Raw genomic sequence first — 15,289 nt, 5'->3', positions numbered from 1 at the left:
TTCCTGTGTAGCCATGCAGCATTCCAGCACATCATTAGGCAATTACCTGTTAATTACCTGGATCCCCCAGTGATTCAGCCTTTCCTTCACCTTTAATAGACAAGTTGCAACTGGTCTTCATTTTTTATTGTTGTTTGCAGTTACTTTTTGTTTAGTGGCTTTTCAGTTGCTATCTAGTTGCTTGGGACTCATTTACCTTAGAAACCAGGCAGTGGTTTGAATGAGAGACTGATGAGGTGCCGAATAGGAAGAAAAGTGATTAAAAAGTGATAAAAAGTAAGAACAATAATAAAACTGTAGGAGAGAAATTGTTTCTGGCTGCCGGGGTCAGTGACCCCCAGAGCCAGAAGAAAAAAGGCAAATAGTTCATTAACTATAAAAAGAATGAATGAAGACTAATTGCAAAGTTGCAAGGAATAGGACCTTCTTTAACCATCCCTTTAATTTACCCTGAATTTGATCTTTGTCCCGGGACATTGGACATTTTTGGGCCAATCAGAAAAGCTAAGGCACCAGAGTACAAGTTTAGAAAGGAAGCTTCTGAATTAGCTGCCCTTTAGCGCCCCCTGGTGGAGGCAGTTACACTCATACAGCAACCGGTCTGAGAGATCCTTTTCCCAGCAAGTGGCCACAACACTAGTGGCTGCAGAAAGTCTGAAGGAACATTCAAATTGCAGCTGAAACATGTACTTAGGGCACTGCTCATGTAACATGTTGGCTCTTTATAAATGATGGCATTTGCCCCCTGAATGCTTTGACCTGTATCAAACAGGCCCTGCCCCATTGTCACTAAGGGTATAATGCAAGAACAGGGCAGTCAGTCTGTATTGCAGGTTATGTTGCTGGATGGGCCATGAGTTGGTTCTGGGCGACTGCTCAAAGGCCTAACAGATTACTTTGCCCCACCAACCTGAAATGGCCAGCCCCCCGCTGTCAGTTTTGACTACTCAGGCACTGACTGGCAACAGTGAGCTGCTCCTGGGAATGACAAGGGGCACAGAGAGATACTGGGAGTTTGCCCACAGGATGGAATTAGCCAGCAGAGAACCATCATGGTACCTAGGGGCTGCAGGAATCTCACACCACTGGCTGATTTTGGGGGGAAAGATTGAACTGGGGTCACATGACCAGAAAGCAGGACACCCTGTGGGCACCACCTGACAACTCTCTTGTATGTGTTGGAAGTTGCCCATATTGATACCCTCGGCTGGGGTGGAACATGGGGCGAAGTCTGGGTAGAAGTATCTTTGAGGCACAATGGGGGGGGCACAGCCAAAAAAAGAGAGATGGTGCCTATAGTAGCAGTGGGATAATAGCCTCTGGGAAGGGACTGGGGCTGTGGGATAGCAGGTATAGTAGGAGAGATGGTGCCTATAGTAGCAGTGGGGGATAATAGCCTCTGGGAAGGGACTGGGGCTGTGGGATAGCAGGTATAGTAGGGAGAGATGGTGCCTATAGTAGCAGTGGGGGGATAATAGCCTCTGGGAAGGGACTGGGGCTGTGGGATAGCAGGTATAGTAGGGAGAGATGGTGCCTATAGTAGCAGTGGGGGGATAATAGCCTCTGGAAGGGACTGGGGCTGTGGGATAGCAGGTATAGTAGGGAGAGATGGTGCCTATAGTAGCAGTGGGGGATAATAGCCTCTGGGAAGGGACTGGGGCTGTGGGATAGCAGGTATAGTAGGGAGAGATGGTGCCTATAGTAGCAGTGGGGGGATAATAGCCTCTGGGAAGGGACTGGGGCTGTGGGATAGCAGGGTATAGTAGGGAGAGATGGTGCCTATAGTAGCAGTGGGGGATAATAGCCTCTGGGAAGGGACTGGGGCTGTGGGATAGCAGGGTATAGTAGGGAGAGATGGTGCCCTATAGTAGCAGTGGGGGATAGTAGCCTCTGGGAAGGGACTGTGGCTGTGGGATAGCAGGTATAAGTAGGGAGAGATGGTGCCTATAGAGCAGTGGGGGGATAATAGCCTCTGGAAGGACTGGGGCTGTGGATAGCAGGCATAGTAGGGAGAGATGGGTGCCTATAGTAGCAGTGGGGGGATAATAGCCTCTGGGAAGGGACTGGGGCTGTGGGATAGCAGTATAGTAGGGAGAGATGGTGCCTATAGTAGCAGTGGGGGGATAATAGCCTCTGGGAAGGGGACTGGGGCTGGGGGATAGCAGGTATAGTAGGGAGAGATGGTGCCTATAGTAGCAGTGGGGGATAATAGCCTCTGGGAAGGGACTGGGGCTGTGGATAGCAGGTATAGTAGGGAGAGATGGTGCCTATAGTAGCAGTGGGGGGATAATAGCCTCTGGGAAGGGACTGGGGCTGTGGGATAGCAGGTATAGTAGGAGAGATGGTGCCTATAGTAGCAGTGGGGATAATAGCCTCTGGGAAGGACTGGGGCTGTGGATAGCAGGTATAGTAGGGAGAGATGGTGCCTATAGTAGCAGTGGGATAATAGCCTCTGGGAAGGGACTGGGGCTGTGGGATAGCAGGTATAGTAGGGAGAGATGGTGCCTATACGGGGGGTGTGTGACCAATAAATACATATCAGAAATGGGTCGGTTCTGCCAGTTGTTGGTAGGAACCTCTAAATACAGGAGAATAGAATATAAATAAACTACCTACTGCCAGCAGGGCCTTCAGCAGTGACTCCATCTGTTGCTGGAACTACATCTCCCAGAAACCTACCTAAAGGCCTAAACAACACGGAAGATTCTGACCAAATTCCGTAGGATACATCTGTCAGTCTGGACAACATCTGACAAAGCCCCCGTGTAGTTGAGCCCAAAGGCCCTGCAGACAATTGGCAGTGGTGGTTTGAACTGCAAGCAGATTCCCAGCTGTGTCCTCTGCACCCCCACCAGTCTCTGTATATCCACATGGCAGCACAATCAGTAGCACAGCTGAACCAATCACATTCACTTCCTGATCCCCCCACCATAGCCACTCTTGGTTTGTCCCAAAGATATGTTAGCAGTCTATTTGCAGTACTTTGGCCACCTTGGCCAGACAGGAAGAGTAACATATTGGGTTCCTACCCTGTCCCTCACAGCGGGAGTAATGAGCAGGTACAGGCTGCAGACTGAGCTGATTCCTGTGTAGCCATGCAGCATTCCAGCACATCATTAGGCAATTACCTGTTAATTACCTGGATCCCCCAGTGATTCAGCCTTTCCTTCACCTTTAATAGACAAGTTGCAACTGGTCTTCATTTTTTATTGTTGTTTGCAGTTACTTTTTGTTTAGTTGCTTTTCAGTTGCTATCTAGTTGCTTGGGACTCATTTACCTTAGAAACCAGGCAGTGGTTTGAATGAGAGACTGATGAGGTGCCGAATAGGAAGAAAAGTGATTAAAAAGTGATAAAAAGTAAGAACAATAATAAAACTGTAGGAGAGAAATAGTTTCTGGCTGCCGGGGTCAGTGACCCCCAGAGCCAGAAGAAAAAAGGCAAATAGTTCATTAACTATAAAAAGAATGAATGAAGACTAATTGCAAAGTTGCAAGGAATAGGACCTTCTTTAACCATCCCTTTAATTCACCCTGAATTTGATCTTTGTCCCGGGACATTGGACATTTTTGGGCCAATCAGAAAAGCCAAGGCACCAGAGTACAAGTTTAGAAAGGAAGCTTCTGAATTAGCTGCCCTTTAGCGCCCCCTGGTGGAGGCAGTTAAACTCATACAGCAACCAGTCTGAAAGAACATTCAAATTGCAGCAGAAACATGTACTTAGGGCACTGCTCATGTAACATGTTGGCTCTTTATAAATACACGTTAGTAATAATAATAATAATCTTGTACCTGAGTGTTGCAGAGTCCTCACTAAAGATAAGAAGATCCCACTTATCTAGCGACCTTGAGATGAGTGATACAAGGTAGATACAATTATTTGGCCTTTGCACCAAACCACCGGATCATAATTGCTGCTATGTTACTGCCATTGGATCAAGGACCTCAATAACAGATCTGGTCCTGGATCCAGCAGGAAAATCAAACCTGTCTGATTGACATCTGCCCAATTTGTGGCCGATATCGTCAGGTAGACCTATTGAAGGGCCCCATACCCATCCTGATAAGTTGCCAACTCGGTTCTTTGGCAGATTTTATTGGCCCATGTATGGCCACCTTTAGACATGCACAGATAAACTGAACAAGTCCCTTGACTGGCCAATGAATGACCCCATTCTGTAGCTGGTCGGCCAGTAACCCAATCCCAACAGTTGTCATGAGCCAATCAGCATTTTCCACTGTGAGCAAAATTTTCCTGTTGTTTAAAGCCAACCATATTGACTAAACTTCTGCCTCTACATCCCTCCAGCTTCTGTGGCCAGAAACAAAGTTCCACTTCATTGGCCAGGTTGTTAGCAAGCAGATTGTTGTCTGTTTGGTCACTAGTGAGTTAATTCTGCCTGGTAGCTGGATGACAATGAGGGGCAGTTTGAGAAGCTGCTGGCCAATTACATGACCAGATGGCTAAACAAACAGCAAGCAAATACCAATCAGAAAAGGCAAACACTTTGGTCCCAATACACGGTCTGCCATTTTGATGAAACACGGCGGCCAATATCTGCCCCTGTACCTGTGAAAAGGATTCCGGGAGTTTAATACTTCTCCAGTTAGGAATGAGGCAGTTATGCTGGGAAAAAAAGAATCACCACATACCCAATTTATTTTTATTTAATTCCACGTAGGGCTTTGCAAAAATAAATCTCTTTTCTAGAGAAATACAGTTTTCCTCATGAAACCTTGTTCTGCCCTCACTGAGGGAGGCTCCTCACATCCAAACAACCTTCTCCTGGTTCCACCTTGCCTCCTACACAGCCAGCTATAATTCTGGGTTGTGGCTGAAACACTATAAATATAGGAAGGGATGTGGGAAGTTTATTAAACAAGCGGTGAGATTCCGAGGCTTAGCCGGGCACTGCCCACTGATGTTACTGGGCACTGGGAAATGAAGGCACTGAGTAGAGCTGAGGAAATCCCATTACCTGAGCTGGTTTATGTTGAAGGCATTTGTGTAGTCATAAGGAAAGTCCCTTAAGTTTTCTTGTTCTTTGGGAAGTGACTGTAGCAGGCTCCAAGTAGACTCACTACCAGACTCACTGCCAGACTCCTTAGATTAGTAGCTGTAGGTAGGTAGAGCGTAGGGCCACAAGATGGTGGCAGTAACACAGCCCTGAAGATGACCACTAGATATATCACAAATACACTGGGACCTTCATCCATAATAGTTCATGGTCCCTGGGGGATACTGATTATGCGCCCCAGGCCCTTATGGATCTGACCCTGGAGAGAACAACATGGTATAGACTCTCCATCCACAGTCATGATCCCAACGTTCTCGAGTGGTTCCAGCCGAAAGGCTGTGACAGGGACATTGGTTATGTGAGGGATAGACTCGCCCATGTGAGACCCTTTCTCCATGCCAAGGAAGAGTTTGAGAAGGGATGCCCGGGAGATTCTAGAGGTGGCGTAGAACAGCTGCATGACCCCTTCTCCCGGGCTTTGCACCATGGGAGCAGTGAAGAGGTCAGCCCCAAGGTGAGACTGGTAGAGCAACAGGACAAGCACAAACTGGTCCTCCGTAACAGTTGTCCAGTGAGGTGGAACCGGCTCATTCAATGGGACGAGCAATGAGTCCTCCAACACATTGGGGTTTACAGTGTCTGTAGAACTGTTTAAGTTGTGCCTGTGCGAGTCACTCTCTGGTGTAGAGTCCGGCGAAGTCCTGGCTGGGAGGTACGAGAGGCGCCCCCTATAGGTACGCAGCGCCGTTAGCCTGACAAATGTGCCAAATGAGAAACGGGCAGAACCCATAAACCTGTACCTCTCACTTTCAATGTCCACGTCAGAGATTAAACCCCAAGCAAAACTGAGGAAGGAGAAGATGCGCCTTCCGGACGAGGTGGTAAGAGATACAAGGTCCAGGTGTACAGGCTGTCCCTTGCATAGAATGAAAGTGCAATTGTTCAGCAACTTGGTGCCCGACGCTTGTTTGTGCCTGTGAGAGGTGAATAATGGTGAATAACCCAGTATAGGCACCCTTTATTGTTAGCTCCTATACCTGTAATGTCAAATTATTATATAAAGCTCCCCTTTCAGTTTAGGGGAAGATTCTGCCTTCCTATCTATAGCTTACAGCTAGAATGCTGTATAAAGTTATACATACATACACAGCACAGGGCTAACAAGGCATGATGGGAGATGTGGCTCATTAAAAGCAAGAGAGTGATATAATTAAGCAGATTAGGGGAAACCTAGTGAGGTGGGGGGCTAATGTAACCAATAGGAATTTAGCTAATGGGCCAATTTATTGACCCCCACCCAAACTTAATCCCGGACATGGCTAGCCGGACTAACATGACTTATAAGCCCACATCCAACCAGTCTGTCTCTGACATCAACAGAGGAGGTGGGGTGGACATCAGTTTATAAAAGTGGCCAACCATAGCCAGATGGGGCTAGCCAGGGGCGGGAAACCAGCCTGTATAGAGTTGGGCCCGACACCTGCGTGTATTTTGCCAGTGGATCAGTGCCGGCCCTAGCACAACTACATTACTAAATACAAAAGAAATGAGAGAAACAGCACAAATCAATACATTTAGGTATTAGAGGTTGGACAATCTAACAGATTTCTCACCCAGAATAGTAACTGACAGAGGCAGCCAGAGCGTTCCCAGATCCACCAGGGAGAACTGCCAGCGGCTTTTTAATGGCACAGGCCCAGTCCGGCCTCTCCATCAGCCCATTGACCACCTGTAAAAAGAGAAGAATGAGGCCCCCCTTAAGTCAGAGATAGGGGTGACTGAACCCCCTACAGAGTAACTAATGGTAGTGGCAGCTGGAGATGCTTTAGGTGGAGTGTGGAATGGAGGGGAATGAGTGGGAATGAGTGGGAATGAGTGGGAATGAGTGGGAATGGTGGGAATGGTGGGAATGAGTGGGAATGGTGGGAATGAGTGGGAATGGTGGGAATGAGTGGGAATAGTGGGAATGAGTGGGAATGGTGGGAATGAGTGGGAATGAGTGGGAATGGTGGGGAATGTGGGAATGAGTGGGAATGGTGGGAATGGTGGGAATGAGTGGGAATAGTGGGAATGAGTGGGAATGAGTGGGAATGGTGGGAATGAGTGGGAATGAGTGGGAATGAGTGGGAATGAGTGGGAATGGTGGGAATGAGTGGGAATGAGTGGGAATGAGTGGGAATGGTGGGAATGAGTGGGAATGGTGGGAATGAGTGGGAATGGTGGGAATGAGTGGCACTAGTAAGGTGAGTGGGAGTCAGAAGAATTGTAGGATGTGTATTGTAAGGCAAAATATTGTAAGCACTGTTTATAAAGATATATAAAGAATAATGTACCCCCTATTGTAAAATCAAAGGATATTATACAGTAAGTCACCAAGGAGTTCCATGACCATACAAAATAGGCACGTCACGGTACCTCAAACAGCAGCCCGTCCCCTGCCATGACAACAATGGCGTCCCAGCCGGACAGGTCCTCGTCCCTCACCAGTTCCTGCGCTTGCTTGGGCCTCTCTGTGAATCCAGGAGACACAACATTTGCAACCTGGGAGCATGACCCACAAATGAGTAAAGGGCATTTTTAGGCTAATAATCTTAAAGTGACAGTGACACATTCCAGACATGTCATTCTGCCTATAGAAACCCCAGCGCTGCTATTCTTTTCTAATGGATGTGCCCCCCCCAGCTCACCACTAACCTCTATGTACTGTGGCTTGAAGTTCAGCAGCTTCCTGGCTTACACTAGGCTGTGGGGACAGAACAACATTCTCATAGGCTGGGGCACTGTTTAAATTTGTCCTCAGCATGTTGTCCCCGCCCATTCCATTTCAAAGTTTTTCAACTTTACGCCATGTTGGAGAGCGACATGGGTAAGTAAGGGGTGAGCTGGGGGAGGCAGGGGGCATTTCCAGCACAAAAGATCACAGCATTAGGATATACATAGGCATTGGCACATTTTTCCATTAAAACCTGGAACGTGTCACTATCCCTTTAAGAAGATAAAAACACAACTATGCTGCCATATTCTTCCATTTACCCAATACAGTACGAGATTGTGTTTTACTGTGTGCCCACAACCTTCCTCCTCTATGGGCAGGAGCAACCATATTGTTCCCTTTAGGCAGTTCCCACAACATTCCCTCTCTGCACAGTTTTATTTATTTGCAAGCAGAGCTGCCATATTGTTTGCTGCATTTCCATAGACTTACCCCTAGGGTCTGAGTCGCCATCGGAGGAGGAGAGGGGGGCTGTTGTATTAGGGCCGGGCAGATTCTGTGCCAAAAGTAGTGCAAATAGTTCCTGGGCACCCCAGCAGTTGCAGGGTCTTCTCTATAGTTACATCCCTGCTTGGGGGCGTGGTCAAAACTTTTAATACTGCCCCCAGATAAACATATTGTATGGCAGGGGCCCCAACCTTTCTTACTCATGAGTCAAATGTAAAAAGACTTGGGGAGCAACACAAGCACCATAAAAGTTCATGGAGGAGCCAAATAAGGGCTGTGATTGGCTATTAGGGGCCTCTATGCACCCTATCAGCTTACAGGGGCTTTATTTGGTAGGAAATCTTGTCTTTATTCAACCAAAACTTGCCCCCAAGTCAGGAATTCAAAAATAACTCCCAGCAGAGACTGCTGCTTGGGAGCTTCTACAGCTCACTATATGATCACTTCCCCTTTAAATCATGATAAGTATCTGTAAAAACATATCATTTTTGGTCCAAAGTCCAGAAACAACAGCAGCAGGTGGGAATGTTCTGGAAAGATAATATTCTGAGAGCTCAGCCATTGCAAAATGTATGAAAAATAACCCATTTGGCTGCAATGCCAGTCTCTAGTCTTTGGCTATTGGTCATCTCTCTATGTGGGATTAATGGATAACAAGCCCAAGGACTCTGCTATGCACCCCAGGGGTTAAACATTATCCCACAATATAGATTTAACCTATAGGTTACCCACCTGTTCCCCTGGTCCCCCCCCCCCCCCCGTGCCCCACGGGCCAGTACCTGTCTCTAGGAGCGTGAAGGTGGCATTGGCCTCTGTTAACGTAGGAATCACGTGCGTTTGGAAGTGGCCTGAGGCTTTCCCAGTCCCTGCGAATGGATTCAGCAGAACCAGGAATCGGCGAGAGGGAGGCAGAATGCTGCTGGGGGGGCCTGGAAACAGAAGACATGTTGGCAAAGGGTTAAGTTCTGTATTTCAAAGGAGAGCGATATTCTGAGACAGTTTGCAGTTGGTCTTCATTTTTTACTATTTGTTGTTTGGTAGTTATTTAACTTTTTGTTCAGCGGCCCTCTGGTTTATAGTTTCAGCGGCTATCTGGTAGCTAGGGTCCATATTACCTTAGCAACCAGGGAGTGGGAGTGGTTGGGCTAGTATATAAACAGAAGAGGGCCTGAATAGAATAATAAGCTATAAAATGCAACAATAACAATAAAACTGTAGCCTCGCAGAGCAATAGTTTGGTTGCTGGGGTCAGTGACCCCCCCACCCCAATAAATGTAGGGGCGGGGTTACAAGATACCCCTCCTTGTATCACATAGATTCGCATACAAACAAAACTATAGATGAAAGTGGCAGACAGAGGGGTTATTTGCGCCATTCAGGGCACAAATACATGACATGCCTTAGTATTTACACACACACGCACTCACACACACACACACACGCACACGTATGCAGGGAGGATGCGTGGGATTCTGGGAAGCCTTATCTCTTATCACTCACTAACAGACAGTGCAGGTCAGTAGAAGCCAAACAGAAAGGCAGCTAAGTTTAGCACTGAAGCAATATAATAACAGTGTGCAACTAGCTCTGTGCCCTATAGTGCCGGGCAAATACATATTAGAATGGAGGGACTTATTTGCTGTGGGACTGCGTGGCTCTGCTCACTTCCTGTTCCTCGTCCTATCACATTGCCGGCTCCTGCTCAGGAAGTCAGCTGTGAAAAGGACAATTCCTTCCCCCCATGCAATGACTATGATTGGTACAAGGTTCCCATTTATTCAGAGCTGCTCAGGCCAGGGCCTATATTGACTCCCAGTCCAAACCTGCCCCAGATATTGACTCCCAGTCCAGACCTGCCCCAGATATTGACTCCCAGTCCAGACCTGCCCCAGATATTGACTCCCAGTCCAGACCTGCCCCAGATATTGACTCCCAGTATTGACTCCCAGATCCCCAGTGACTGCCCCAGATACTCCCAGTCCAGAGAGATTGTCCCAGTGCCCCAGGACTCCCAGACCCTTGACTCCCAGACTGCCCCAGATATTGACTCCCAGTTTGGTTGCCCCAGTAGACCTCCAGTGGCGAGACTTCAGCTGCAGATGCCCCAGTAGACGAGTATTGATGACTCCCAAGAGATGAATCAGTCCAGACCTGAGATATTGATCCAGTCCAAACTCGATTCGTCCAGTTCCCTAGATACTCCCAGTGACTCCCAGTCCCAGTCCCAGATTATTGACTCCCAGTCCAGACCTGCCCCAGATATTGAATTGGACAAGTCCAGAAGACTCCCAGCCTCCAACCTGCCCCAGCAGAGCAGTGACTCCCAGTCCCAGTCCAGCAGATATTGACTCCCAGCAGTCCAAGACAGTCCAAACTGAGTTACTTGATAGAACTACTAATAGATCCCCCAGTTGGAATGACTCCCAGTCCATGGATTACTCCCAGTGTTATTAAAGGGGTGAGGCACACATCCGCGCATGTTTTCATTCAGAGAAGTACCCCCACCCACACATTCTCACCTACATAGGAGCTCACCGGGGCAGTTACCCATGGCAACCACTCATGCAGCTGATTGCATTAATTGCAGGAGACGGATCAAAGGTAACTGCTGAATTGTTTGCACTGGTGTAAAAGTACATCCGTGGTTAGTGAAAGCTGGGAAATGAAGTTTAACGTGGGCTGGGCAGCCCTTGTACAAAGTACTGAGCCAGTCTTGCCTTACTATACACATATGCCTATAGTAAGTCTGTAGTGTGCAGCTGAGGGTCTATACTACTGGAATTAGGAGCAGGAAAGAGGGCCGCACCAATAGACAAACAGTATGGAAGCGGCTATATGAACATACTACCTGCCAACGTTGCCACCCGTCTTACCTTGCTCTTCAGCCATTTCCCAGATTCTGTTGGCCCAGGTCTTGGCCACATTAAAGTTGTGCTCTTTGTCCCGTGAAACTTCTATTCTAAACGTCCTGGAAACTCGCTGCCGATAAATGGTTTTGCCCAGCGCCTCACCCCTGAGGGGGCAAAATGCAGCAGTAAGATACCCCCCAAGTTCTGTGGGGTCTTTTCCTCTGAAAGAGCGGCATCCGATGCAGTCGGCCAGGGCGAGAGAGTAATGGGGAGACGGCTGAGCATCCAGGGACAGGGTCTGTATCAAAAGCTCCTTGCGAGTGAGGATGAGCGACAATGGAGCGCCAGTGCCAGGTACAAGGGTGAAAGTGCCACAGAGGATAACCTCAGACGGGCCGCTTGGGGAATCCTGGGTATCGCCCATCCCTGCCAGGATCTCTGGAGAGTGCTATGGGTGACAGAGGCACAACTGACAGAGAACAGAGAGACAACACACCCGCCTCTTCCACTTGTCACATCGCATCTGACTCCAGTGAATGTGGAACTGCAGAGTTTGTACTGAGTCAGAACCCACTGCTCTCTGCTGACCTCTGCTGCTCCCAGAGCAAACAGCAGGGTGTCTGTGCCGAACACACATTCAGTGTAAAAAGTACAACAATAAATGTTTCCATCCATTTGCTGTTTAATAGGCCGAGCATTGGCAATAAGCAGCCCCTTATGTGTTACCACTACAGGCCCGGACGGGCAATCTGTGGGTTCAGGCAAATGCCAGAGGGGCTTCTGTAAGATGCCATAGTCACTATTTAATTGGGCTGGGGGGGCTGTTTGGGCCTCTGGGTACTGGGAATGCCAGGGCCCAGGCCCAGACTGGCAATCTGTGGTTAGGCAAATGCAGAGGGGCTGCTGTAAGGTGCCTTAGTCACTATTTATTGGGCTGGGGGGGGGGGGGCTGTTTGGGCCTCTATAAGGGGTAATTATTCTTAGTTGGGATCAAAGTAACAGGTACTGTTTTATTAATTACATGAGAAAGGGAATCATTTAACCATGAAATAAACCCAATAGGGCTGTTCTGCCCCAATAAGGGGTATTATATCTTAGTTGGGATCAAGTACAGGTACTGTTTTATTATTACAGAGAAAAGGGAATCATTTAACCCTTAAATAAACCCAATAGGGCTGTTCTGCCCCCAATAAGGGGTAATTATATCTTAGTTGGGATCAAGTACAGGTATGTTTTATTATTACAGAGAAAGGGAATCATTTAACCATAAATAAACCCAATAGGGCTGTTCTGCCCCAATAAGGGGTAATTATATCTTAGTTGGGATCAAGTACAGGTACTGAGAAAGGGCAGATCAGTTTAACGCATTAAATATAAACCCAAGTAGGGCGTGTCTGTCCACCATAAGGGGTAATTTATCTTAGTTTGGGATCGAAAGGTACATGTACTGTTGTTATTATCTACAGAGAAAAAGGAAATATTTTTTAAAAAAGTGAAGCTATTGTGACTAAATGGAGATTATGGGATCTTTCTGATAATGGGGTCTCACACTGGTACTGGGCGCTTTCACTGACTACTTCCACCTTGGGTGTTTCAAATCTGTTCACAAATATCTATGCAGGTTGTAATTGGGCGTGATTGTTAAAGCATTGTGGTCACGGAAACTGGGCAAAATCCCTCTGGCAAGCCAATGACCTGAATTCTGCGGAGAAAAAATGCTGCAATTGAGGGGAAAATACATGGCAGATGAGCCGATTGAAATGTGGCCACTTTCTTCTATCTTAGTCATTGACTTTTAATAATGCGCTTATCATTTAGCAGTAGGGCAACATTATCCTTATAATACATGAGTGATACTCAGAGTTCCCTGTAAACTCAGGCCTGCAGCCTTGTGCCTTATATGGGGGGCACAGAACCCCTCAGTGACTGCTAATATCCTTATCATTTGCAGTAGGGGGTACATTATCCCTTATAATACATGAGTGATACTCAGAGTTCCCTGTATAACTCAGCCTGCAGCCTTGTGCCTTTATATGGGGGGCACAGAACCCCTCAGTGACTGCTAATATCCTTATCATTTGCAGTAGGGGGTACATTATCCCTTATAATACATGAGTGATACTCAGAGTTCCCTGTATAACTCAGCCTGCGCCTTGTGCCTTTATATGGGGGGCACAGAACCCCTCAGTGACTGCTAATATCCTTATCATTTACAGTAGGGGTACATTATCCCTTAATAATACATGAGTGATACTCAGAGTTTTCCCTGTATAACTCAGCCTGCAGCCTTGTGGCCTTTATATGGGGCACAGAACCGCCCTCAGTGACTGCTAATATCTTATCATTTACAGTAGGGGGTATAATTATGCCTTATAATACACGAGTGGTACTGCAGAGTTTCTGTAATACTCAGCAGCAGCCTTGGGTGCTTTATATGGGGGGTCACAGAAACCCTCAGTGACTGTAATATCCTTTATCATTTACACGTAGGGGGTACATTTACCTTATATTACATGAGTGATACTCAGAGTTCCCTGTATAACTCAGCCTGCAGCCTTGTGCTTTATAATGGGGGGCAACAAGAACCCCTCAGTGACTGCTAATATCCTTAATATTTACAGTTATGGGGGTACATTAATCCTTTATAATACATGAGTGATACTCAGAGTTCCTGTATAACTGCAGGCCTGCAGCTGTGCCTTTATATGGCAACAGGAACCCCCTCAGTGACTGCTAATATCTCTTATCATCTTACAAGTAGGGGTACATTATCCATGAGTGATACGCCATAGATCCCTGACTTGCTGGACAATATCCAGGCCAGAATTCTTACTGTGGTCATTAAGCTGATGCAAAACATCTTTCAATCACTTTTGGACTACAGCTCCCAGAATCCTCTGCAACGCAGTGCTTAATAAGAGCTGGAGAGGCCAATGAATGCCTGGCTATGACATTATTACCTTTAAGTATTACTAGTAATGTTAGGTTTTGCCACAAGCAAATACACTGTGCTGCTAGACTCCTGCTTGTGGGTATCTGTACGAGAGAGAGGAGGGTACGGTACGAGTGCCACACACGTCTGCCAGACACACAGCTCTATGTGTATGAGTCCGCAGCCGGACGGGCTGAATGCAGTAGGGCATCTTATGCTGCCCCCAGAGGCGATCCGGGCGGTGCGGAGTCTGGGCGGATACTTCCTGGGCCAAGGTCACTGGAGGAGGGAATTCCCGCTGTTAGATGGAGCCCCCGGGACAAGTGCAGAGCAGTGTCTGTAATGAGCGGAGGGGTGGAGAACATCCATCAGCGTTAGGTAACTCTCCCCTTCTTCTAAATACCAGATGCCAATTTGTGTCTTGTGCCCCATACGGGGGCAACATTAGGGAGCATAACCAGCCCCCCCCCCTCTAGTGCATCTCCCCCACCCCCCGTACCCACGCAGTGACAGAGCTTTTCTCTCTGTGGCCCCAGACTTGGGGGTTACTGCCCCTCGGCTCCTCCAGGAAGCGGAGGTCCGGCTTCGGGGCCGCATCATGACATCAATGCTGCTCTCGGGAGGTGATTCGGCACAATCCGTCGCGGTGCGGGAGTCCCGGTTGGCCTGGGCGCGTGCGGAGAGATGAACAGCGCCCTGAGGGAGAGGGATTCGAGGTGGACGGCGGCGGTGCCGGGAGGCGGACTGCCCTTCTGCTCCACATACTAACAGCGGCAGAACTTCACACGGTCCTGCGCAGGTGGGGCACTGCCCGCTGCCCCCCCTGCCGACCCCCCTGCCCTCTGGGGGTCTGCGCAGACGTTGGTTCCTCGTGCCCCGTTGCTGCCCCTGCAAGTCTCTCCCCCCCAAGTTCTTCCCCCGCCCAAACTCTCTCCCCTCCAAGTCCTCTCCCGCTCCCAAGTCTCTCCGCCCCAAGTTCTCCCCCTTCCAAGTCTCTCCCCCCACCAAGTCTCTTCCCCCCCAGTCTCTTCCCCCCCCCAAGTCTCTTCACCCCCCCAAGTCTCTCCCCCCCAAGTCTCTCCCCCCCCATAGTCTCTCCCCCCCCAAGTCTCTCCCCCCCCCGTCTCACCCCCCCCCCAGTCTCCCCCCCCGTCTCACCCCCCCACAGTCTCACCCCCCCTGTCTCACCCCCCCAGTTCCACCCCCCTGTCTCACCCCCCCTGTCTACCCCCCCAAGTTCCCCCCTGTCCTCACCCCCCCTAGTCTCACCC

At 48.5% G+C, this 15,289-nt stretch overlaps 1 protein-coding gene across 1 annotated transcript; it reads right to left on the bottom strand.

Annotated features, from left to right (window-relative positions):
• Positions 1 to 4,649: 4,649 nt before the first annotated feature.
• On the bottom strand, positions 4,650 to 11,594 carry sphk1 (sphingosine kinase 1). The gene is given in 5 exon segments (NM_001016918.2): positions 4,650 to 5,991; positions 6,631 to 6,746; positions 7,433 to 7,527; positions 9,017 to 9,166; positions 11,111 to 11,594. Coding segments are annotated over 5 exon segments (1,530 nt in total). The 5' UTR covers positions 11,511 to 11,594; the 3' UTR covers positions 4,650 to 5,222.
• Positions 11,595 to 15,289: the final 3,695 nt, after the last annotated feature.

Source organism: Xenopus tropicalis, chromosome 10, assembly GCF_000004195.4.
Source record: "Xenopus tropicalis strain Nigerian chromosome 10, UCB_Xtro_10.0, whole genome shotgun sequence".
Classification (NCBI taxonomy): Eukaryota; Metazoa; Chordata; class Amphibia; order Anura; family Pipidae; genus Xenopus; species Xenopus tropicalis.
The sequence above is the reverse complement of the archived record's forward strand: the minus strand, read 5'-3'. Positions and strand labels throughout refer to the sequence as shown.